This window comes from Corvus moneduloides, chromosome 16, assembly GCF_009650955.1.
Source record: "Corvus moneduloides isolate bCorMon1 chromosome 16, bCorMon1.pri, whole genome shotgun sequence".
NCBI classification, from domain to species: domain Eukaryota; kingdom Metazoa; phylum Chordata; class Aves; order Passeriformes; family Corvidae; genus Corvus; species Corvus moneduloides.
In genome coordinates, this window is record NC_045491.1 from 17,525,506 (window position 1) to 17,549,826 (window position 24,321).

Genomic DNA, 24,321 nt, shown 5'->3' on the forward strand with positions numbered 1-24,321 from the left:
AAGACATCACTTTGGTCCATTGGTCAGCTCCCTGTTCAGCACTGCTCTGGAGTTCCCCCTGGCTGCAGGGCAGTGACTGCAGAGCTCACTAGTATATAACCATCAGAGAGGGTTGTCTGGTAGAGGCTGCTGTGGTACATTCCTGCTTGTCTGTGTTACTTCTGGAAATACAAAATTAAGCCGTTGAAACCTTCCCCTTGTTTTTTGTGCTTTGAGATTTTATTTCTATAAAACAAACCTCATTATTTGCCCATTGTATTTCAAGTGAAAAAGGAGAAAATTCTGAGTTACTCCCTTAGCTCTATCCATGAATCCTCCTGTTGGTTTAATATTCACTCTGGTCATGGTTTTTTACAGCAGCAGATAATGGAGGGACTGCACCTGGTGGCACATCAGGAATTCCTCCCAGTAATCCTGCTGGGAATTCCAAGTCAGCAGCAAGGAACCTGGGCTCCTCAACAGGAGAGAAGGAGGAAGGGAAGAAGGTCCGACGGCAGTGGGAGTCATGGAGCACGGAGGACAAGAATACCTTCTTTGAAGGACTGTATGAGGTACATGTAGAAGAAAATAACAGACATAGATGGCTTTGGTTAGAGTCTGGATATTCCTAAAGAAGGTTGATTCAGGTGAGACTGGCAGGAGCAGAAGGCCACTTACACATGAGCATTTGTGGGGCCATACACTGTAAAACAGCTGTCAGTCAAAGCCACGTGTCAAAAGTGTCAAGTTTGTTGGGTTTTTTTCTCTAAATACACAGGAAATATTTCTGAGTTCTATTAATGAATGTTTATAATCATTTCAGTTGTTATTGAATTACGGTTCTGTTTCAAATGCAGAATAATTAAATAATGTCCCCATCTGAACTTTCAAAAGCAACACACTTGCTCTGTAGTAATACCAAAGAAAAGCTGCTCTGTTCTAATGACAATTGTGTTTAGTCTTCGGCCATGAAGAGGTTAGAGTCAGTTCAGTCCTAGGGCTGAGAGACAAGAAAAGGTACATCATCTTATCTTCTGCCTCTTACGAAGTATATGATGGATTCCTGCTTGTCCTGTTCCTGTGATTATTTCAACAGCATTTCTGTTTAGAAAATGCATGCCAAAGGTAAAAACAAAAGCAGTGATGGGGAGTTTTCTCTGCATACATGCATCTTTTTGAATAACTGTTTTTTCATCATAGGCATGGTATCACATACATATATTTTGTGGACAAAATGAATACTTAAACAGTGTTTTCTTTTTTAAATTCCTCTGAATTGCAGTAATATTCCTGGGAATCAAGTAATTTTTAAGTCACTTCACTGATTTTTTTTTTTTTTGAATACTGAGGAAAAATTTTAAAAATTTGCTTTAAGGTGGATCTGAAACTCAGTTTGTTTAGTCCCTCCTTCCATCCATTTTGTGGCACTGCCTTTCAGAAGAGGTTTTCCTACTTTGTATTTAAATCAGTCCCAACCTTTTCTGAATACAAAAATTTTGTGATAGCAGGAGTTAATGTGTATAAAATCAAATCCTTTGAAACTCAAATTTTGTACTCCTAGTAACAGTAATATGAAATGCACTGTAAATAAAAGTGCAGCTGGTAAATATAATATGTTTTTCATTCACTCTAGTGAGAAATGGTGGGGGAAATGCAGAGAAAAGTAAAGAATGCTGAGGGAGAAAATCAGTGTTTTTAGTTCTGCTACTTAACACAGTTGTAAGTACAGATGGGTGATTTTTTCTGATTTGCTAGCAACTTACTGTTTTTATTTTGAAACAGGTAAAGAAATTGGAAAGTAATTAATTTGGCATCTATATTGCATTTTATATAAAGCAAAGGAAACCAGTGTTCTGTTTATGGCCACTGAAATCCAATTTCCCACAAAGAATTCCAAAGTCTCTGACATTGTTTGACTTGAATTATGACAAGATCCAAGTTTGGGTTTGAGTATTTCAATTTGCTTTATTTTTTCTTCAGCATGGGAAGGACTTTGAAGCTATCCAGAACAACATTGCCCTGAAATACAAGAAAAAAGGCAAACCAGCAAGCATGGTGAAGAACAAGGAGCAGGTCCGGCACTTCTACTACCGCACCTGGCACAAGATCTCCAAGTACATTGACTTTGACAATGGTTAGTATGCACCAAAGTGGGCTTGGTGCAAGGGTTGGAGTCCTGCCTTTTAGAGGTGAGGAAATAAATACTGAGGAGGAAGTAAATACTGAACGTAGTCGTAGAACCACAGGATGGTTTGGGTTACAAGGGACCTCAAAGACCATCCCAGTCCATCCCCTGCTATAGGCAAGGACACCTTTCACTAGACCAGGTTGCTTAATGCCCTGTCCAGCCTGGCTGTGGAGACCTTCAGGAGTGGGGAGTCCACCATGTCTCACTTCTTAGTTTTGTTAGCATGGCCCTACCAAGGTTTGTGTTTCATGAAAAATACTTTTCAAAACCTGGTATTTCTATCACTACTATTCTGTGAATTCACCACACCATAATAAATGTAGGTCCTGCTGTTACTACTGGGGAAAAGCCAGGTTCAAGGAAATGTTTTTGTGTTCTCGGGAACACACCTTCAAGGAGAACAGCCTAAACATTAGTCAGGCATGGCTTCATCAAGCAAACTTCAAGTGACCCAGCACCACCTGGCAATTCTTGGGGGAAGGCAGAAATAAATAAACAGTGCAATACAAGTGTAAATGGTGACATATTTGCTCCCACTTTAAAGAAGTTTGAATTTGTACCATTGGTTCAATAACTTAGCTTTCCCAGTGTCATATTCCCCTTCCCATTCTTTTCCCTCCTTCTGCAACTGGTTTAATGAAAAAGAAATTGGGAAGTCAGATAACTGCTGGTGGTGTCTTGTAACAGTAATAGTAACATATGAGAATTGAAAATGGATTTTTATCAAATCCATACTAATTAGGAATGGGGAGAGAGGCTTCAAGTTAGTCTGTGGGTGGCCTAATCTGAATAACAGGCTAAAGAAACGTATTTCAGAGTGACCAGAATTTACTAAGATTCAGTTCTTTTGATTTTAAGGTGTCAAAAATGTCAGTTCTCACATTAGCTTGCTGATTCATAGTCTCCAGAGTTTTCTGGTCCTTCTGATGGTGTATTCTAAGATGCATAAATCATGGCAGTTTGTGGTGGTTGAATTTTTTGGTTTTCTGAAGAACTCTAAAATATCAGCAAGAGTTTGAATAGTAAATTCATCTACACAGTTTGTGGCCTCTCAAGTTAAAAATAACTCATCAGGGAGAAATGGATGTGGAAAGAAGTTAAAGGAATGCGAAGCTAGTGCACAATACAGTCTCTTTATCACAGAAATCAACTAGGATGGAAAAGACCTTTGAGATCATAGAGTCCAACCTATCACCACCTTTGTCAACTAGACCATGGCACCCAGTGCCACATCCCGTCTTTTCTTGAACACCTCCAGGGATGGTGACTCCTCCACCTCCCTGGGCAGCCCATTCCAATGCTCAATTACTCTTTCTGTGAAGAACTTCTTCCTAATGTCCATCCTAGACCTCCCCGACCCAGCAGTAGGGCTGTGTCATCTCATTCTGTGCCTGGTTGCCTCAGAGAAGAGATTGACCCCTGCCTGGCTGCACCCTCCTGTCAGGGAGTTTAGAGAGTGATATGGTCTCCCCAGAGCCTCCTTCTCTCCAGGCTAAACAATCCCAGCCAGCTCCCTCAGCTTCTCCTCACAGGACTTGTGCTCCAGACCCTTCATCAGCCTTGTTGCCCTTTTCTGAACACATTTGAACATCTCAACGTCCTTCCTAAATTGAGGGGCCCAGAACTGGACACAGCACTTGAGGTGTGGCCCAACCAGTGCCGAGTACAGGGGAAGAGTCACTGTCCTGGTCCTGTTGGCCACGCTATTCCTGCTCCAGGCTAGTTGCCATTGGCCTTCTTGGCCATGTGGACACACTGCTGGCTCATGTTTAGTCAGCTGTCAACCAGCACCCCCAGCTTCCTTTCTGCTTGGCCACTGCTCAGCCACTCTGTCCCCAGCCTGTAGTGCTGCAGGGTGTTGTGACCAAAGTGCAGGACCCAGCACTTGGTCTTGTTAAACCTCATTAAAAATTAAAAATAATGAGTTATTAAGAGTAACTCATTAAGGGGAAATGGGTATGGCTAGAAAGAAGCTGAAGGAATGCAAAGCTACTGTATGATACAATCTCTTTATGAACTTGTCTGTTCCTGAGCTTAGGTTACCTAAAGGAGGACTTGAGTATCTAAACCACCTGCATAAGGTGTATTTGTGAGTTCGTTTTTTCAAAACAAGGCAGCACTTTAAGCTGAAGCCATTAGTATTCTATTTAAAAACCAGTGTTGCAGCAAACACATTTTATGGAAGAATTTTTAAAATAAAAAGATGTCACAGAAGAAGTTAAATGTGTTTTTTGGATAACAAAAAGTTACGTATCTATATATGTGTGGTCTAGAATCTCATTGTCTGATGGAATTTAACAATCAGTGTAGTAGTTTGATTAGCTTTAGTATTGGTAGAAATATGTGTGCTTGGGTTTTGAGATCAAAGAAAACTAGAGTTTTGATGAATAGACAAGAATAAATATTTTCACCTGATTAGTGAATCACAAGACTCTCCTTGCTGTCATAGATCTTTAGATCTATTAGCAGTAATGTCCGTGTCATGTGTGTTGATGAGAAAGGACAAAAAAACCCCTTGCAAAGTTGAATAAAATATCAGCAATTCTTTGTGTAAAAATTTAGAATCTAGAATTTGCATCCGATCTCTTACAGTGTATTTGTGTGCACAGAAAATGTTCTCTGTCTTCTGGAAAATCCAGGCCTACCTCTGAATTTTCATATAAAGGAGTTCTGTATGCATTTGCTTGGGGGCATCTGGAAATTTCCCTTAGAATTTGTAAACAGTTGATACTAGAGATAGCTTTATTATGAATTAGCTTTATTTTCCATATTGAGCAGTTGCATATTTGTGTAAATTCTATGGAAGCTGCTTTGTTTTCCTGTAATATAAAAAATGCCATGAAAAGGAAGTTGGTGAACCAATCCCATTATAGTGTTGAACCAGAACTTAGTTTTGCTTTCAATCTGATTTGTCTCATCATGGAAAATACAAATCCTCTCCTTTTCAGTGTTGAAATGAGTATATGCAGTGTAGCTGCATGTGAGTATCTGCAACCTGCATCTCACTGGAACCTTTTCTGCTTTCTAGTGTTTTCTCAAGGGCTGAAAAAATCTTCCCTGGAGCTGTATGGCTTAATCTGCTATGGGGAACTAAGGAAAAAGATCGGGGGATGTGAGTATGAATGACTCCAGATTATTTTTACATGATGGAATCAGAAGTTACTACCCTTGAAGTTTGCAGTGTGTAGTTCAGTTGCACTTTTGAGTTCTTGACTACTGCTGTAATCTATGGTGTTATTTCTTCATTAAATGTATTTTTATTTTTACAGACCTCCTTAGTCTGTTGCATTAGTCCACTTTGATAGATTTCTTTAGTTTTATCTGTCTGCAGAATGCAATGCATGTATATCCCACAGGTGATAGGTAAATATAGGTAAACAATAAATAGGTAAACATACACAAAGCTTAGATGATCTATTTTGTTGCTATTGAAACCTAAGCAATTAAGTGTGTAAATGATACCCTTTACACCCACAATTATTTGTACCTATGCAGTCAAAATCTGGGGTGGTGTCTTTCTCTAAGTTGTTCTCACTGCACCCTGAAGATGAAAAAGCACAAATCATAACTGGAAATAACTTCACTGGCTAAGCAAGGTGGGTTCTGACCTTGTCAGCATCAGAGTCCAGTTTTGTCTGTATCAGTGAGTGTAGGTGGAGGAGTATGTGCCACAACAGTGCTGTGCTGTTTGCTGGCAGTTGATTAATTGCATTAGCAGCATACCTGAGCTTAGGCTCACAGAACTACAGAATGGCTTGGGTTGGAAGGGACCTTAAAGACCATCTTGTCCCAAGGCCCTGCCATGGGCAGGGATACTTTCCACTAGACCAGGTAGCTCTGACCCCCATCCAGCCTGGCCTTGAATACTTCCAGGGATGGGGCAGCCACAGCTTCTCTGGCCAGGGCTTCCCCACACTTGTAATAAAAAATGTTTTTATTATATGTAGCTTAAATCTCCCCTCCTGTGGTTTAGAACCATCACCCCTTGTCCTGTCCCTCCAGGCCCTGCTGAAAAGTCTGTCCTTGTCTTTCTTTTAAGCCTTCTTTAAGTACTTCATATTCTGGGACCCCCAGAGCTGCAGGTGGAGTCTCACCTGAGTAGAGAGAGGATCCCTGCCTTACCCTACTGTCCACGCTGAGGGGATGGAACCCCAGGACATGGTTCCCATGGTCTTCATGACTTCCAGACCAGAGGGAGCTCTGACATGACTGGCTTGGGGAGTGGGCAGAGGAACATGCCCTGCATGTGCCAGTCTGTGTACCTACACCTTTTTATCCATGTATTTTTCATTTGTCCCCAGACTTTTTGTACAGTCAGTATTACACCATAGTGCATCTTCTACCTGTTTTGTTTAATTTGTGAGACATGGAAAACCATCAAAATACTTTCACTTCTTTGTGAAGTCATAGTAGTGGTAAAGTGAAATGGACACAAAAGCATTCGTGAGTGAACATGTACAATTCTTAAAAGGATTGTGGAATTTTGGAAGGGTGTTTTTGCTATGTTGTTCCCTTACCTGGGGTTGCTGTTGTAACAGGTAATGAATGAGACTCTTGTGAATGCTCATACTGACTTTATTCTATTTGTTTAAAGATCTCCAGTGTGTTAATTGGAGAAGCAGTGCTCAGCTTGGAGAAGCAATTTTGAAGTGTTTGATGACAAAGCAGGTGCAGAAGCAAGGCACATTGCCCTGTCATCAGAAATCAGTATTAGTGTTTCTTTCCTGTACCCACATCTTGTTTTACAAGCAGACCCTTCTTGCTATGACTGGGAGTAAGGTTTCACACAGTCACCATGGCAATGCCTGCAGCCTCTGTATTCTGTCTTTTTACAACTTTGGGACTTGGTTACGTCCTTTACCCACTGTCACTTGGAAAATTCTTGTCTTCAAGATTAAATGTACTCAAGGTGCAAGACTCTACACCCATTTATGACAGGTCTGCTCTTTAGCTGTGGAAAGCAGTTTCTTCCTCCCTTCCCCCCCACCCCCTTTTTTTGTCTTGTGGTATTCACAGTCACAGAAATGGAGAAGACTTACTAAGAGCTATTGAGACACAAGAGCACTCCAGAAATACTTTTAGCATTGCCACAGGGAGGTTACTTGTTCAGTAAATAGATCTGGGCCTAACTGTCATATAAATCAAGTTACCAAATGTCCATTTAAAAATGTGCTCTATAATGCATAGAAAAAAGTGAAGGCTGCATGTGCATTTTTATCATTTTTATTTACTTTTTTGTTGTGTTAAGCACTAGGATGCTGTTCATTCTGCCTTGCTGCCTTAGCAACAGAGATTGAGCAGGAAGAAGAAGCTTTACTTTTTAATACCTCAGTGTCAGATTAAAAGCCATCGAAGATGGCTGTAGTACCTAAACTAGGGTCATTTAATCCACATGTATAAAGTAATTTTTGTGGCAAGGATCATGTAAAGCTTGCATGTTATGAAAACACAAACTTCCCAGAGGAGGTATGTTATAGCACATTTATGCATGTTAATCCTATGTGAGAATAAAATGTAATAGATTTGAAAGCCCAGCAGGACACAGAAAAGGCCATGGGTTTAGCACTGTAAATCCTAATTCACTGTGTTATCTCATTTCCCGAAAAGGTATGGATGACAAGAACGCTGCTAAACTCAATGAGCTCATTCAAGCTGGGTAAGTAAGAACTTACTCCTGAAACTCACACAGCTGCGTTGTTCAGCCACTTGACTATTGTATTGATCATCCAAAGTCTGGGTCATTTCTAAAGTTTTGAGAGCTGAAGTTTGATGTTTTCCATTCTTTGTTTTATATTAGGATTTTTCTCCCCTTTTCCATGAAGCCATTAATTAATAGTAAGAAATGATGGGTGAAGTTTAATAAAATAATTAAATGAGAATTCTTTACAGAAGCTACAGCACTTAGCTATGTGGATTCACTCATGGAAATCATAGAATTATTTAGTTTGGAATCCAAGATCATCAAGTCCAACCATTACCTCAGCCCTGCCACTGCTAACTCCTGTCCCCAAGCGCCACATCCATAGGTCTTTTAAATCTCTTCCAGGATGGTCACTCCACCACTGCCTGGGCAGCCTATTCCACTTCCTGACCACACTTCAGTGCAGAAATTTTCCGAATATCCAATCTAAACCTCCCCTGATGCAACTTGAGCCTGTTTCCTCTTGTCCTGTCCCTTGTTCCCTGGGAGCAGAGCCCGACCCCCCTGGCTTCCCTCTCCTGTCAGGGAGTTGTGCAGAGCCACAAGGTCCCCCCTGAGCCTCCTTTGCTCCAGGCTGAGCCCCTTTCCCAGCTCCCTCACCTGCTCTTCATCAGACTTGTGCTCCAAACCTTTCCCCAGCTCCATTCTGTTCTCTGGATGCACTCCAGCCCCTCAGTGTCCTTCCTGCAGTGAGGGTTCATCTCCAAACCATCCTGCCTCAGCAGGGCTCACGTGTCCTGACTTTCAGATGTGAAATGACCCTTCAGCACGCTGGAGGCTTCAGCCCTCCAGACACTTCTGCATCTCCTTGACATTAAGAACGAGTGTTCTCTTTCACTTCAAGAGAGTGTTGTGGGATTTGCGGGTTCAGTCTATGAGTCGAGGTACTCCTAGAATGCAGGAGGGGTTAGAAGTTGCATATTACTATAAATGAGGGCATACCTGATGTATTTATGCATAAATTCTTCCAAAGTAGTTCAGCTTTTAGAATTTATGTGTTTTAAAGTGAAATCTCTTTCAAAGGAAAAGGCATGTGATTACTTAGGAGGCATTGATTTGTCCTTAGTCCCTTCTTTAGAAGTGATTTGAAAAAGCATCTTTTCTGTCTGGTACAGGTCCATTTTTACCTTTTGCATTCTTGCTTTTAGGGTGTTCACCATAGCAGACATGTTATTGATGAAGTAAACTTGACTGTAGACAGGACCAGGAGTTTGCCCCCTCAGTGACTGCAGTCTTTTGACTTTACCTTGCATAATATGGATACTTGGTGTTGTACCTTTCTTGTGTTCTCAAATGGAGTTTCCAGATCAGTTTCTTAGGAGCTGAACAACCTTTCCTCTCCTGAGAGATGCTGTTTGTATGGTGTGCTTGTGTTGCTGGTCTTGAATGTGATGCTTGAATCACTTGTTCATTCTTCTGTTAACTGCAAGGTTTTAAATTGGAAGAGAAATTCCCATTTGGTTTGGGTTTTGTACAATTAGGAAAATATGACCAGTATGTTTAACAGAATTATTCTTAAAGCAAATTACTTCTTTAAATTTGAGTTACCAGTTAAAGTGAGCCTGGGATGAGCCTTCATCTGTAGTTTCCTGAATATCTCTATAGTTCAGAATATCGGCAATTGGTTTAGTCACTCTGTGCTAGACTAGAGAGCCTATCTAATAACGTGTCATCCAAACAACCTAAAGCATAACAAATGAGCCTGATGACGTTTAGTGAGCTGTAGCATCAGTCTATCACTTTGCATGATTCAGGCCTTTGTTCTTCTAATTAATTGTTAATGAGGGTTAGTGATTTCTGTGAAGTCTAGGTATTTACTCCATAAAAGCCAGTCTTGTAACCAACCATTTTGGGAACAGGAGTCTTTGCATTTGAAAGTATTAATGCTAATCTTCTACACTAAAATTAGAGTGTACATAACTTTAACCAGTTCAGAATTAGTTGTTTTTGCATAGGCTTTTTGTCTACATATGGGAGACCCATCTTTGCTTCCCTTTTTCTCCTCCATCCTTTACCCCATTTGGTGGTGAACCTCATCAGTTGAAGAAGAGCAAACTGTGTCTTCGTTTCCACCTGGATGTCTGCACCACCTGCACATGCAGGGCAGCCTCATAGCTCCCAGAAGCAAGCACATTGCATATACCTTGGTTGGTTCAACTTCCCATCTTGCTCAGTGATGGTACAATTCCATGATCCTCTTCCCTATTTGTAATCAGTTCTTTCTCCGGTTCCTAACGTGTTGCTTTCAAGTGTGACTCTCCGCTTCTGAATGCAGTGCACTTTGTAAGGCTTGTCACTGAGGAAAGCTATGAAAGAAAGTGAATCCAAAGTGATTAAAAATGGGGAATGTGATCGTGTGTTATTCTGATGATCTGCTCCTTAGGTAAACATTCTCCTCATTTAATTGTTAAGAAAAGTCAAGAAAGGATAAGGTTGTGAGGAGCTACCTGGCAATTTATTTGCAGCACCACTCCAGACCCTGGAGTTACATGCTCTAATTCAGTGGTTGTTTTGCATCTCTGGTTTCTGTACTAATTTCATGGAGTATGGAAAAACAAATGACCCTGTGAGGGACTCATAAGAAAACCATAATTAAAAACTTCCTAGTTGAGCTTATAACCCAGGTCATGGATACTAAGGAGTGCCTGAGATCTCCAATCAGGTGGCTCTGGCAAGTACTGGCAAAGTCTCTGTGTGACATATCCCTGTTTGGCGGTTGGAGTTAAGGCTGTTCGCTGTTACACATCCATGTACTTGTCTTCAGAATGTCATTAACAGGCAAATCAGACTAGACAACAGCCAGTGGTACAGGAGTTGGGGAATCTTGCAGAAAATAGATCAAAGTTTGCATCTTTATAAATGCAAGGGGGAGCTAAGAATTACTCTGTCAGCTTCTGTAACTGTTCCGAGCAGTTCAGCATATTCAGGTCAACACTGGCCTGCTCCAGCTGCTGAAAGATAGGACCACTCTCTGTCCAGTCCTTTGTGCTAAGGTTTTTATTACAGCATTTTAATTTTACTACACATTTATTATGTAATTGTATTCTGTGATTAGGATGTATAACGAGAAAAAAAGGTTTATGGTGGTATAGCAGAACTGCTCAATAACTAATTTAAATAAACTTAAACTGAAGCTTTTTTGTTTTGTTTCATTTTTAGGAGGGAAACATTTTTATTTAACTTAGGTTTTGCAACACTCTTTACATTTAATAAAAAACTACATATGAATGAATACAAATATTTTATTGATCTCTTTGTAAATATGTAGGAATTTTGGGTAAGATTAAAAAAAAAACCCAAACCACAAGAAACACCTAATTCAAGAAATATTGTGGCTATGCACCAGTTAAGCAGAGCACTCTTCGTTGTCTGGTAGTGTATGTGGTTTTACCCCCCAGCCTGAGGGGCTCTTTATAGCACGAGTTAAGAAAGACAGAAACCATTAACAGGCATTAAATGCTCTGTCTGGTTCAGGTTCTGAATGTACTTTATGTGGGATAGAAGTGATTCTTCGCTGCCTTGCAGTTCCTTGGGAAAGCTCTTTGGCATGCTGAGGGGGAATCTGTAACTCTCTAAAGTCTTGATCATAAAATAGCAGTTCATACTGAAAAAAATAATGTATAAAGCAAAGCATTTTAAGTAGGCAGGTTATGCTCTTGGTGTCAAGTCAGACTGGTAATTCTGAATGCATAGTCAGTAGAGTGACTGTTTTTAAGACTTATTCTTTTCTGCATTTGGAGACATCCAGGATCTAGGTAGCAGAAGAAAATAGGTATTTTGAAGCTAAGAGTAGTTCTGTTGTGGACTGACTCCTTTACTGTGCTTCCTCCTTAAATTTGTAGAAATAGTTTTTTTCTAGCCTCCCAGCTGTGGATCTCAATTAGAAAATTACAGTGTCTAAATAGATCTACTTTTATATTAGTTTGATAATAAGTTATTCTTTAGACTCTGTCCTAGATTGCTTGAAGCTAATCATACTTAATGGAAGAGGGAATTAGGGGAAGCAGAACACCTGAATGGGGGGAGCTGGGATATTCTAAAGCGTGCGTGAGGGAACCATGAAAATAGCATTGATTGCTGTAGTTGTGGAAGAGTGCTGTAGTGGCAGGGTGAAAACTTGCGTGGAAAGTCTTTAATGTTTTGTTGCATTTATGTGTGCTCTGTGTTTCTTCATTTACTGAATGGTGTACTTGGCTTGCTGACTTCTGAGCTGTGCCATTTCCCATCATGCTCAGGGAATGCAGTAGTCCCTGCTTCTCCTTATAGATATCAGCAGGGTTTGCAGTTGTTCGGTTTCCTCCAATGTGATTTTCCTCCTAGTGTTTTGTTTGTTTTTTCAAATAATATCTTTTCCATAATATACTTATATTTTTCACACTTCTTTTCTGGCTATTGGCTTAGGGTTTGGTTGGGTGGGGGTTTTTTTTCTCATCTTTCTGTCCTTTAAATATAGATAGACATGCAGTCAGGAGTTTGTAATGCTGATCCATGTTCATTTATAAGCTGCTCTACAGTAACAGATGGTGGGTACCTGCAGCCCAAGGTCCACCTGCACAGGTGGCAGACAAATTGAGCAGGAACAACTACCAGGAAGCCTGACTCAACAATAAATGCTTTATGACCAACTAGCTGGGCTCTTGAGCAGAAATAGGAAATACGAAAAATGAACAACAGCACCTTTCTTCTTTTACTTAGATCAATTAGCTCAGCTGTTTTAGGCAGATCAAACGTTCTGGGACTTCTGAGCAGCCAGGCCCTTGTTTCAGTCAGCTTCCACTCATGTGAGGAAACAATTTCCACAAAACTTTATTGGTTTATATAGTCATATCAGTTAATATAAAAAATATGTTTCTTTCCCCAAACCCCTTCTTACTTGCACTGTTGTACTGTCAAGGTAATAATTATGATGATGATAATAATAATGCTATTTCTGACTCTTCACTCACATGCTTCAAGGGCACATTGGATAATAAAGAATTGCATCAGCTAAAATCAAGGAGGAGAGTCTCAGCTTGCATAAGTAGTCAAAAGAATTTGCTGTATTAAAACAAATTACAAATAGGGAAGAGGATCATTGTACAAAATGCTGATTTTCTGATAAAATCATATCTATACTTTAATATAAGGATACATACAAGAGGATATGGAGTCTTAGGCTAAGGCTGAGGTGCCCAGGAGGACGTTTTACCTTTTGTCCTTACCTTAACCTATTGCTTAGATACCCACAGGGGTTTCTGTGTCCTTCTCTAAGAGTCTTTACACTGGCAGAGACTGACAGAGACTTTACACTGTTGGACTTGGTGGGACCAACTGTCTTCAAGCAATTGTTTCCAAGAATTAAGTTGAAAGGAAATCTGCCCTTCCAGCCCAGGGATATTCCAAATCTATATAAGTTCACAGTTGAGTAACTAAACTTTGAGTTGCTCACCCCACCAGCTCCATCTTCTCAGGTCTCGCTTCACTTCTGCTGCCTTTTTGCAAATTTTCCTCTTAGCACTGTAGACAACTGCTCTTCCTGCATGATGTTTTATTTAAGGCATAAGAATATTTTCTATAATTTATTTCATTTTACTACAAGGACTTGTGTTCAATCCTGCTGCTTCTGTGCTAGCTGATCCTTAATGCTTCAAGTATTAGGTAGTAGTACTGCCACTGGTAATTTGATTGGGCTCAATGCCTGGCTTTTGAGTCCCTAAAATCAAAACAGGACTGATGGGGTGAAGTAGTTTCACTGGGTGAAAACAAAAATTACTTTTACGGATCTTTGAAACTGCTAAAGTGACACTGAAGCTAAACCAGTGAAATCATACTGTAAAAAGTTACTTTGTTCAGGTTTCTGCACAAGCTCTTAGACCTCACCAGATAAGGTGATCATATTTCCAGATGCAAGACTCTGCAAAAACTTCAGACTCTTTCTCTTACTCATTAAGAGTCGTGAGTATAAAGGGAAGACTAAAGCAAAACCAGTTGTCTTTTATGAAGCTGTCTGTGAGCGTACTCTTCAACCAAAGTAACATAATCCTGGTCCACTTATAAAACAGAAGTCCCTCCCTGAGTGGACAACCAAGTGTTTAATGAAAGTCTGGAAGAGGAGAGTTACAAGAGTAGCACTTCCACAATGAAAAGTAAGGTGGTAGGAAAGACTGAATGCTCTGTGAACCTGCACTGCAGACCATTATATTTCTGTGTTCGTTCCTGTAGCTATGATGGTGTTTGGCTCTGTGCCTCTGATCACAGAATCACAGAATAAGCTGAGTTGGAAGGGAAAAGGATCATCAAGTCCGACTCCTGGCCCTGCCATGGCACCATCCCCGAGAGTCACGCTGTGCCTGAGAGCATTGTCCTAATGCTTCTTGATCTCTGTCAGACTGGGTGCTGTGACCACTTCCCTGGGGAGCCTGTTCCAGTGCCCAAGCACTCTGGGGGAAGAAGCTTTTTCTAATATCTGACCTAAACCTGGCCTGACAAAACTTCAGGCCATTCCCTTGGGTCCTGTCACTGGTCACCATCACAGAGAAGAAATCAGTGTCTGCTCCTTCTCTCCCTTTCACAAGGAAATCGCAACTGCAAGGAGGTCTCCCCTCACTCTCCTTTTCTCCAGGCTGAACCAACCAAGTGCCCTTAACTGCTTTTCATACAACTTTCCCTTGAGGCCTTTCACCATTTTCATTGCCCTCCTTTGGACACTCTAATAGTTTAAAATTTTTCTTACATTGTGATGACCAGAACTGCACACAGTACTCAAGGTGAGGCCACTCCAGTGCAGAGCAGAGTGGGGCAATCCCCTCCCTGGCCTGCCCAGCGATGCTGGGCCTGGTGCCCCCAGGACAGGGATGTCCCTCCTGGCTCCAGGGCACTGCTGACTCAGATCCAGCTGGCCATCGACCAGGACCCCCAGGTCCCTTCCTGCAGCTTCTCTCCAGCATCTCATTCCCCAGTCTGTCCATACATCCAAGGTTGCCCTATCCCAGGTGCAGAATCTGGCAGTTTCCCTTGTACTTCATTGGTGATTGCCCAGTCCTCTCATTTGTCAAGCTCTCTCTGCAGGGCCTCCCTGCCTTCGAGGGAGTCAGCAGCTTCTCCCAGTTTTGTATCATCTGCAGACTTGTTTAGTATCCCTTCCAGTCCTGCATCCAAGTCATATATGAAGATGTTGAAGAGCACAGGGCCTAAGAGGGATAGGTCTATATTCACACACTGTTGTTACTGGTTCCTTCTCTTTCCATGTATCCAGGGCTACGACTGTTCGTTACAAAGGCAGAAACCTGCGTATCAAAGCTCCCATGTGCAGGGCTTTAAAGAAACTCTGTGATCCAGATGGTGAGTAGAAGATGCTGGAACATGAGGGTGTTCTAGAAGATAGCTAGAAGTGTAGAAAGTGAGCAGGCTTGTTCTGGTGTGTCCATCACTGGCAGGGAAGTTTGGGTGGTTGCATGTTTGTCCTGGGCACAGTATTGTCTGTCTTGGCCTGATTGCTTATGGAACCCCAGTAACTTCAGGACCCACCCAGTTTTCTTACTAGCTAAGATGAAAAGGAAATACCCACACGAGACCGGTTGCTGCTTTATACCTTGTGCTTTCACTGTATGTGAAGGTTAGTCCCTTGTGCCAGTGAATGAGCAGCAGTATAGTGTTTAGCATTTAAACATTTTCAACTTTTTTACCTTCTCCCATTCAGCTATGTGTGATTTCATTTGGGTTTTTTTTTTCTTCCTCTTCCTTGTTCCCAAGTAAGTAGAATCAGGCTGTTCAAAGGTCTGAAATACTGCACTTGCTCATAGTTTCCAGACATCTGATTTTTGACACTGCTTGCTCAACTGGAATCCCCAGTACCACTGCAGTGTCCAAGGATAAGAACATATCGGAACAAAAGGTAATTAAGGAAGCAGGCTCCACTGGTGAAGCTGAGCTGCCCGAGTTGTCTGTAGGTGATGCTGGTGTCTGATCTTTTGTATTGTGTAACTGAGCATACAGTGTTGTGACTTGAGTTGTCCTTGCTTTGACCCTTTGTGCTTCATCTTCCTTCAGGTGTGAGTGATGAAGAGGACCAAAAGCCAGTACGACTTCCTCTCAAGGTCCCTGTGGAGCTGCAGCCACGGAATAACCATGCATGGGCTCGAGTACAGAGTCTTGCCCAGAACCCACGGCTTAGGTAATGGAGAACTGATTGTGGTGCTCAGAATTGGGAAATAGATGAGCAGCATCCTAGCCCCTTCCTCTTTCTTCATGGTTCTCTTTGCCAGTTGGGCAGTTCGTCTTTGATAATGCAGTTGGCCTAAGTGTACTTAGTCTGAAGCCTTTGCCCATCCAGAGTGCATGGTTTGTAGACATGAGTTATCACATGGGAAAATTAGATTACCATTGTCCTTTGTAACTTTTGAGTAATGAAGGAGCCACTAGCTTTGGAGATGAGTATACTTTGTGCCACTTAATGTCAGAGCAGAGTGCAAGTAAAATGGAGATAGTAGCATTGGTTCTACTAGAATTTGTACTGAGTGTACCATAGAGAGGAGGGAAGACAGACGGTGGTCAGAGGTGCCTGCACCAAGGCTCTGAACATTTCACCTGCACCCAATGATTAAAGCAGCATGGAAGGTGTTGGTAGCTTCTCCCTTGCAAAACATCGTTGGTGTAGCTGCTCAGTGTCATCAGTGGCTGTTCATCCTGGTACTTACATGGGGCAGCAAACACAATGCCTCTGTGATGTTGAGTGTTGTCTTAAATGCAGCACTTCAGTGTAGTGACCAAAGATCATGATAAAAATACCCATTCTCTCCTCTGCATTAGGTTTATTTAGTAAAATGCTTTCAAAAAGTAAATGTTTAAGAGTCTTTTGTGCCTCTTTTTCTCTTTCTTTCTATACTTTATGTGGTAGCTTTGTGCCTTGCCTGTGCTTTTGCAGTTCAGCTAAGTCCTGCCATCTTTTCCTATCTTCTTCCATCTGGAAAAAACTAGTTTCTTGAATCATGGCAGTCAGGTGTATCTGACAGGCTTTTAGAATATGTGAGTTGTCACAGTTGTGAGTTAACCTAGATTTTAAAGTTGTGGGATAACATATGTTTTGGATTTTGTTTTGGTTTTGTTTCTTAGAGCTTGGGAGTGTACTTTCTGGTGGCATTACAGAATGCCAGTTTATTCCTTAATTCCCCTTCTAGCATCGAGGCTAGGACTTGGAGCTCCTGCTGACAGTTGTTCTCTGTTCCCTTGCTTTGTTTCTCTTGCGTACAGGATGATCGTGGAGCTACATCGGAAGGTCTCCAGCCTCCTTGAATTCCTGAAGCAGAAGTGGGCTCTCCATGAAGTGCGGGTTGTATCCTTTTCCTACTCTGTCTTTTCCATGTGCTGTGTCCTGGGAGCAATTCCCTTCCTATTCCAAGTTCAGTTTTGCATCGGAAAAGTGAATCTACTCCATAAATGTACCAGTCCCTGCTTAGTAAAGGTAGAGGTAAAGCCTCAGCAACACTAATGGAAGCTTTCATGGGAGATCCCATAATGTTCTACTTTTACCTCAACTCTTCTCTGTTACGATCCTATGAAAGCTAGTTAGGAATAAATTAAGCTCCTGCCTTTATTTCATTTCCTCAAACAGTGATCCTAGTCTGGTTCATTATCAATGGGTGTCCCCCATACAGCATGGATAATAACTGACAATTCTGTTTCCAGTTTCAGCAAAGAGATTAAGGCACTTTAAGATCTTTGCACTTTGTGCAGTTTCACCAATGGAGGCTTAAGTTTCTTGTGGAGGTAGCTGCTGCTACCTGCAATGTATCTTTGCACTGTCTGAGCCATACAGCATGCACGGTGTCCCTGCCTCTGAACTTTGATTCGTGCATTAGAAGGATTTGTTAGTTAAAGGCTGTTCTGTTCTGAACCCAGTCCTTCTGACTTGTAGGTTTTATCCTCTTCTTGGGCCTTTCATTCAGGCTTTTCTGTTTAATTTGTGAGCCTGGAAGAAGCAGCAGCGTAGCACTTGAAATTCTGAAGGATGTCAGACTGTGTAAGGTGGAGTTTGCTGCACTTGTGAGAGGCTGCTTTGCTGTGCAGTGTTGGAGGTTTTGCTTGGTTTTGTTGGGGTTTGTTGACTGGGACTTTTTTTTTCAATTACAGTGGTGTGTGAAGAGAGAGAAGTAATTTTGTTTGGAATAGGTATTTATTTTGGGCTTGTAGCAGGTCTTCACTGTAGTCTTTATCACCACAAAGGACCTAATTTCTGATTATAGTGTCTCCACTATAATCTGTGCTGAATAGAGAACATGTCTTTGATCAGCTAGGGGTTTTTTTACTTTTTTCTTTTTAAACTTGCAGAATAGGCTCCCAGGTGCTTTTTTGGAAGGGGCAGATGACTGTTGCATTCTTTGACACATCTTTTTTAGCGTAAAACACTAGAAGAACAGCAACTTCAGGACTCCAGAGACTCAGAAACAAGAAGCAGCTTCTCAGAGGAGAAAGTGATGCTCCATCTCTTTCCAGGGGAGAATTGTACCCTCACTCCACTGCCTGGGGTAGCCAGAGTGGTCCACTCCAAAGCTTTCTGTACTGTGCATTGGCAGGAAACAGGCAAATGCAAACAGAATACAAAAGACTCTCACTTACTCCCCCCCGCCCAAATCCTCGGCATACAGAGTGGTCAGGGGACAGCAAGGGGACAGCTGAAATACCTGCGGGGAATGGAAGGTAAGGGTGTGGGAAGGGCAGAGAGCACTACAGAGCCCAGCAGAACCTTGCAGCCTACAGCTGAAGTTGCTGGAAGCACTGAAGATGGTGCCCCAGAGCCTGTCCTGGTGGAAGGAACAGCCTCAAATCTTGGCATCACTAATTCCCTCCAGAAACCACCTTCTGGACTTCAGGATCCAGGAGGGCACCAGGAAAAGCTGAGCTCAGTGGGCCCCTGCATGGAGGGCAGGGAGGCCCTGGCTGGTGACCAGGCAGCTGTGCTACCGTCGTGCAGCACAGCGTGTGCTTGCAGCAAGATCCCTGATGTGGAGGAGCTCTCTCTGCTCGATCCATTCCCACGGTACATGAAGTCCTGCCAGGACCTAATTGTCCCAGATAAATGTTCTTGCACAGACAAACTGCATGGGAAAGACTCTGCTTCAGCAGCTGGTAATGCTTCTCTGGTGGCTTTTCCAAGCAGGAGGAGTGCAGAGACCTCTGACTCCTGTTCCCAGCTACTGAGAGGTGGTGTGGCTTCCCCCGGCAGCAGCAGATGTGAAACTCAGGCCGGCCACAGCCAGGGCCAGCAGCTCGATGCTTGTACCAAGGATATCACGGATGCAGTAATGGAGGATTCTCAAGAGAAGCTGGGCTCCTTGTTTCCACCTCCACCTCAGGGACAATCCAGTACAAAGTCTCTCAAGGATGACCCAAGTCGGCTCTCCCAACAGGTTAGAGAAGAAGGATGGAGTCTGCGAACCTCTGAGAGCCTTACGCTGGCTGAAGTCTACCTCATGATGGGCAAACCGAACAAGCTGCAGCTGGAATATGACTGGTTGGCTGTCTTGGAGCCAGAAACCCAGGATGCTAGAGAGCAAACATCTGAGTCAAGTGCTGTCCCTGCATGTCCTACCTTTCACAAGCAGAGACTCCTGAACTGCCTTCTGAAACTCATCTCTACTGAAGTCAATCCCAAACCAGTAAGTAGCTCTTGTTCATGCTCCAGATAGTAAACTCTAGTTTGATGTGGGGAAAAATTGCCCAGTTATGTATTCACAACAAATCAATAACTAGCCATGTCAAGATCTTTGGAGATTCCTGTGTTTAAAGAATACAAAAACCACAACACAAGACAGCTGGCTACAGAGTGGACTTTGCTTCAATATGCTTTTTACACAGCCTTTTTAGCTTCTGGTTTGCTGTGAGTCTCATTGGTGTTCCTGTGAACATTTAATGTGACTGCTGGAAAGATCAGTTGTGAGGTGAAGTGCCTTCTGTTCTCTCTGATTCACAGGACTGTAGAACAGCCCAGGTTGGAAGGGCCCTTGGAAGATCATCTGATCCAACCTTTCATGGGAAATGAAGCCTGGATGAGATTAATATTCCACATGAAAACTGCATTGATTTTCAGTGTTTATGTAGTTCAAATTACACTAAGTGTGAGAGTGAAAAGAATGTATTTCTTAAGAATAGCAGAGTCAATAGCCTGCCACAGCTGACTTGTGTATCCCAGACTCCAGGACAGCTGTTTACCAGTCCCAGAAAAATACCTTCCTCCTTAGGCAGACCTTAGGGAATGAACTTGCTTTCCTTCTTGTGCTTTGTAACCTGTATTTAAGATCTGCCCCAGTGATACCTGGGCAGCCAATTCCATCTAGTGCAGCCAATTGAAACTTAGTAAAACATCTTTTAAAAAGACACAGAGTTCAGCAGATCTGCTCAAATGCCTGTGGTAGATACTATGAGCTAAAGATTATGTTCCACCCAGGATGCAAATGTATCACTGTTCCCAAACAGTTCTTTGATCCTTCTTTGTTGGTGATGTAGCCCCCCTCAAAGTTCCTTTTGATTCTGATTCTACAGGCATAGAATGAAGGATTTTATAAATTTAAACCCATCTTTGTTCAGATGCAGCTCCAGATATAGACTTTGTTTAAACTGCAAAGGCTTTTGGTCTGACATCTCACGAATCTGGGACACTGTCTCCTCTTTGGCATCTACTTTTACTTCTGGTGACACAGGTGACAGCTAGGCATGACATAATGAAACAATCACAAACTATAATGAAGGACATCCTTGAGACTTGGGGGGAGAGGAATTAAAGAGGGCGAGAAACCAGCAATTAGGATTTGCGTGTGTTTTCCTGTCACTTTCACACTCTTGCTGTCTTAATCAAAGTAGCATAGTACTACTGAATAAAGGAGCTCTTTAATGATATGTACCTTATTATACATTCCAGCAAAAAGAAGGAACACAACCTTTCATTTGTCAAATAGCACTTTATTCTCACTTTTTCAGAAAAACATATACTCTCCTTGAAGCATGAATGTTGTGGCACTGATATTTCAGAGGCCAGGAGGATATTTACTGCCTCACTGAAAGCACTGTGGACATCCTGAAAGTTGCCTTTCATCAAATAATGACAGGAACCATAATATTTTTGCCACAGGGTATTTTAGGAGGAAGGACTGATTGTGTGCACGCCTGCTGTTTTCTCCAGATAATCTGTAACAGCTAAAGCAGCCAGCTGTGCTGTGGTTCATTCCTTAAATGAAAATCATCAGCATAAAACAAACTGGCAAGTGGCACTGCAGTTGAGCAGGGGTGTAATTTTAAGCCTGTGATTGCACACAGATTTGTTTAAAAGGGAGGGTTGTCTAGAAAACAATTTAAACATTTAATGAAACAACTGGATAGGCCTGGAAAATTATGAAGTGCATGTGTCTCTTGTTAGTGCTGTGTTACAGTGTGAAAGAGAAGGGAAAGGAAAAAATTCAAAACTCTACTTGATTAGAATTAAGAGAGAATTAAAATGTTTTTTCCAGGTGTATTTCCCACCAGAGCAGCCCTCGGGATGGAGTTTATGCAAAATAGTTTTGCACTGAATTAAAACCAACACCTTTTTTTTTCCTCTTGCTTTCTATCCTGTGGTGATCCAGCACATTGCGTGAAGCTTGTTGAGTGTTAACCCAATTGTAACATAAATTAATATATTGAATTGGTGACATCCAACACTGCTAAATGGGCAGGAAGGGAATTTCAGCAGCCCCTCACCCCCACTAGGAAGTATTGCTTAGAGTACTTTAAGGTAATGTCAGACTTTAATTTTAAGGCTTCCTAAGTACAGTGTACTTCCTAAGTACAGTTTCACGAGACATTTGTTGTGCCAGCACACAACATTCATTTAATGTGCATTTTCAGACACCCGAGGTGAGCTCCATTGCCACGTCACCCATAAAGCCTGCTCAGGAGGAGCAGTCCCTGACTCCCCCAGGAAAGGTGATTGCCATCAACACCAGGAGTCCAGGCTGCACACGGAATCAGTCTGCCCTTCGCAACAAGACTTTTTCTCCTGGTGCTGCTTCCAGCTCCTCAGGTGAGTTTTCCTAAAATTCCACTTGATGAAATCAACTTCTTAATACCTCACACCATGACAAGAACTTCCCAGTGACAGAACGCTGGAAGGAGGAGTGCTCTTACTCTTAGGAACTTCACTGTCTGAGAACATTGGTGTGTGTTAACTTGCTTTAGAATTGTCTTAAATCCAGTGCTGCTTTGAATCCTGAATAACAATGCACATCAGTAATGCAGTTCACAATCCAGCAAAACTCTCCTGAGTTGCTCTTAGAGAAGCCACTTGGTTTTTTTGGGAGCTGTGTCATGGTTTAACCCCAGCCAGCAACTCAGCCCCATGCAGCTGCTCAATCATTCCTCTCTGGTGGGATGGGGGAGAACTGAAAAAGTGAGAGAACTCATGGGTTGAAATAAAAACACTTTATTGGGGAAAACAAAAGCCATGCATGCAAAGCAGAACAAGGAATTTGTTCCCTGCTTCCCCTTGGCAGGCAGGTGTTCAGCCATCCCCAAGACAGCAGGGCTCCATCATATGTAACTAACTTGGGAAGGCAAACACTCTCACTCTGAATGTCCACCCCTTCCTTCTTCTTCCCCCAGCTCTGTACACTAAGCATGATCCCCCATGGTCTGGGATATCACTGTGGTCAGCTGGGATCAGCTGTCCTGGGTGTGTCCCTTCCCAGTTCCTCGTGCATCCCCAGCCCCCTCACTGGCAGTGTGAGGTGAGGAGCAGCAAAGGCCTTGACCTGTGTAAGTCCTGCTTAGGAGTAACTAAAGCCTCCCTGAGTTATGAACATTGTTTTCAACACAAATCCAAAACTGCCGCATACCAGCCACTGAAGAAAATTAACCCCTTCCCAGCCTGAACCAGCACAAGCTGACTGGCACAGGGTATGAGATCTCAAGAGAGTATCAGCTTACAAAAGAGGCGAGTAAATGCACGGTATAAAATCTGTTGATAAATAATTACTGAAAATTTTCTGTGCCATCCTGCCACTATAGCTTTGGATGGGATATTAGGAAGAAATTCTTCCCTGTGAGGGTGGGGAGGCCCTGGCACAGGGTGCCCAGAGCAGCTGTGGCTGCCCCTGGATCCCTGGCAGTGCCCAAGGCCAGGTTGGATGGGGCTTAGAGCAGCCTGGGATAGTGCAAGGTGTCCCTGCCCGTGGCAGGGGGTGGAATGAGATGAGCTTGAAGGTCCCTTCCAATCCAAACCAGTCATGTGATTTTATGATTATAAGATAGAGAATGATTATGAATTGCCATTTCTTTAATAGGTGCTGTAACCTGTGAGCCCCAGCCATACAGGTCAAGAATTTCGGTTCTTTGCTTCAGCGCAGTTGCATTTGCCACCAAATGTTTATGACTTTGGGAAAGTCTGTGATGGTGTTGGTGTTACTCAGACCAGTTGTGATTCTTAGGCAGTCCTTTTCACACCCCTGCTCTGAGAAGCAGTGAACCCAGGAGCAGGTTAACTGGTGCTGTAAAGCACCTGTGTGGAGAGAGGCACATCTTGGGTACCTAAGAGGGACAGGCTAACAATGCTGGCTTTCCTCCTGGCTGCCTGCAGGGTGGGCACAGCACAGGGAAATCCTACTGTAATTTTTAAACCTAAACATAAATGGGGAAGTTTTACGCAGACAAGCTACCATTATTTCGTTGTGCTATATGTATTTTGAAGACAGTCCGTCTTTGGGAAGGTAAATTGATCCCTGCTCCATCACCAGATTCATTTTATTGGGGTTGCACTTTGAATTACTATAGGGAAAGCAGGGGTGAGGACACTGTAAAATGGCTCTGTGTTTGTATTATCTTCCCCTACATAAGAAATGGTGGATATAGTTTGTTTACTGGGATACGCCCTCAAGTATGCCTACAAGCTGAACAGATAAACTGATTGTCACGGTCTATGTGGGACTGAAAACAAGGCCTCAATTCTAGTTTCTTAAGTAGTGTAAAATTATATTTAGTCCCCTACTTCCAAGAATTTCAAAGCAAGTGAATGTTAATGGTATCCATAGCAGGTAAATACGGTCAGTTTGCAGGTGGGACAACTGAAATATGGAGAGATTCCTGATTTTGAAAACAGCTGGTGACAGAGCCAGAATCTTTAAGTCTCAGCTTTCTCTATGATCCTTCAGTTACTAAAGAGTTATTTCCTTTTTGTTTTCACTTTATTTCATTTAAATTGCTGTTAAAATCTTCTAGGTTTGAGAAACCTACCTAGACCTCTCCTGGTGGCTAATCCTTCAAGTTCTGGGAGCACTGAGGCCGACAGTGGACTGTTTGCAGTCCCTACAACCCTGCCCCCCAACAGTCGTCATGGGAAGTTGTTCCTACCCAGCAAGGAAGCAGAGCTGACCTTCAGGCAGCACCTGGACACCATCAGTGTAAGTGAGATGACTGCATAGAAAATGCAGCATGGTGTGCATGAGCCAGCTTC

At 42.5% G+C, this 24,321-nt stretch overlaps 1 protein-coding gene across 3 annotated transcripts in view; it reads left to right on the top strand.

The window, feature by feature from the left end:
• CRAMP1 (cramped chromatin regulator homolog 1) overlaps positions 1–24,321 on the top strand; it is a 52,944-nt gene that overhangs the window by 11,286 nt on the left and 17,337 nt on the right. For 2 of the 3 annotated variants that reach the window (XM_032125605.1, XM_032125603.1), the window contains exons 3-12: positions 358–551; positions 1,960–2,113; positions 5,196–5,279; positions 7,775–7,823; positions 15,103–15,188; positions 15,897–16,020; positions 17,097–17,178; positions 18,242–19,501; positions 21,723–21,897; positions 24,087–24,268. In XM_032125605.1, the coding sequence (XP_031981496.1) occupies positions 358–551; positions 1,960–2,113; positions 5,196–5,279; positions 7,775–7,823; positions 15,103–15,188; positions 15,897–16,020; positions 17,097–17,178; positions 18,242–19,501; positions 21,723–21,897; positions 24,087–24,268 (2,390 nt within the window). The remainder of the gene's footprint in view (positions 1–357; positions 552–1,959; positions 2,114–5,195; positions 5,280–7,774; positions 7,824–15,102; positions 15,189–15,896; positions 16,021–17,096; positions 17,179–18,241; positions 19,502–21,722; positions 21,898–24,086; positions 24,269–24,321) is intronic. The other variant, XM_032125604.1, reaches the window with a different exon arrangement.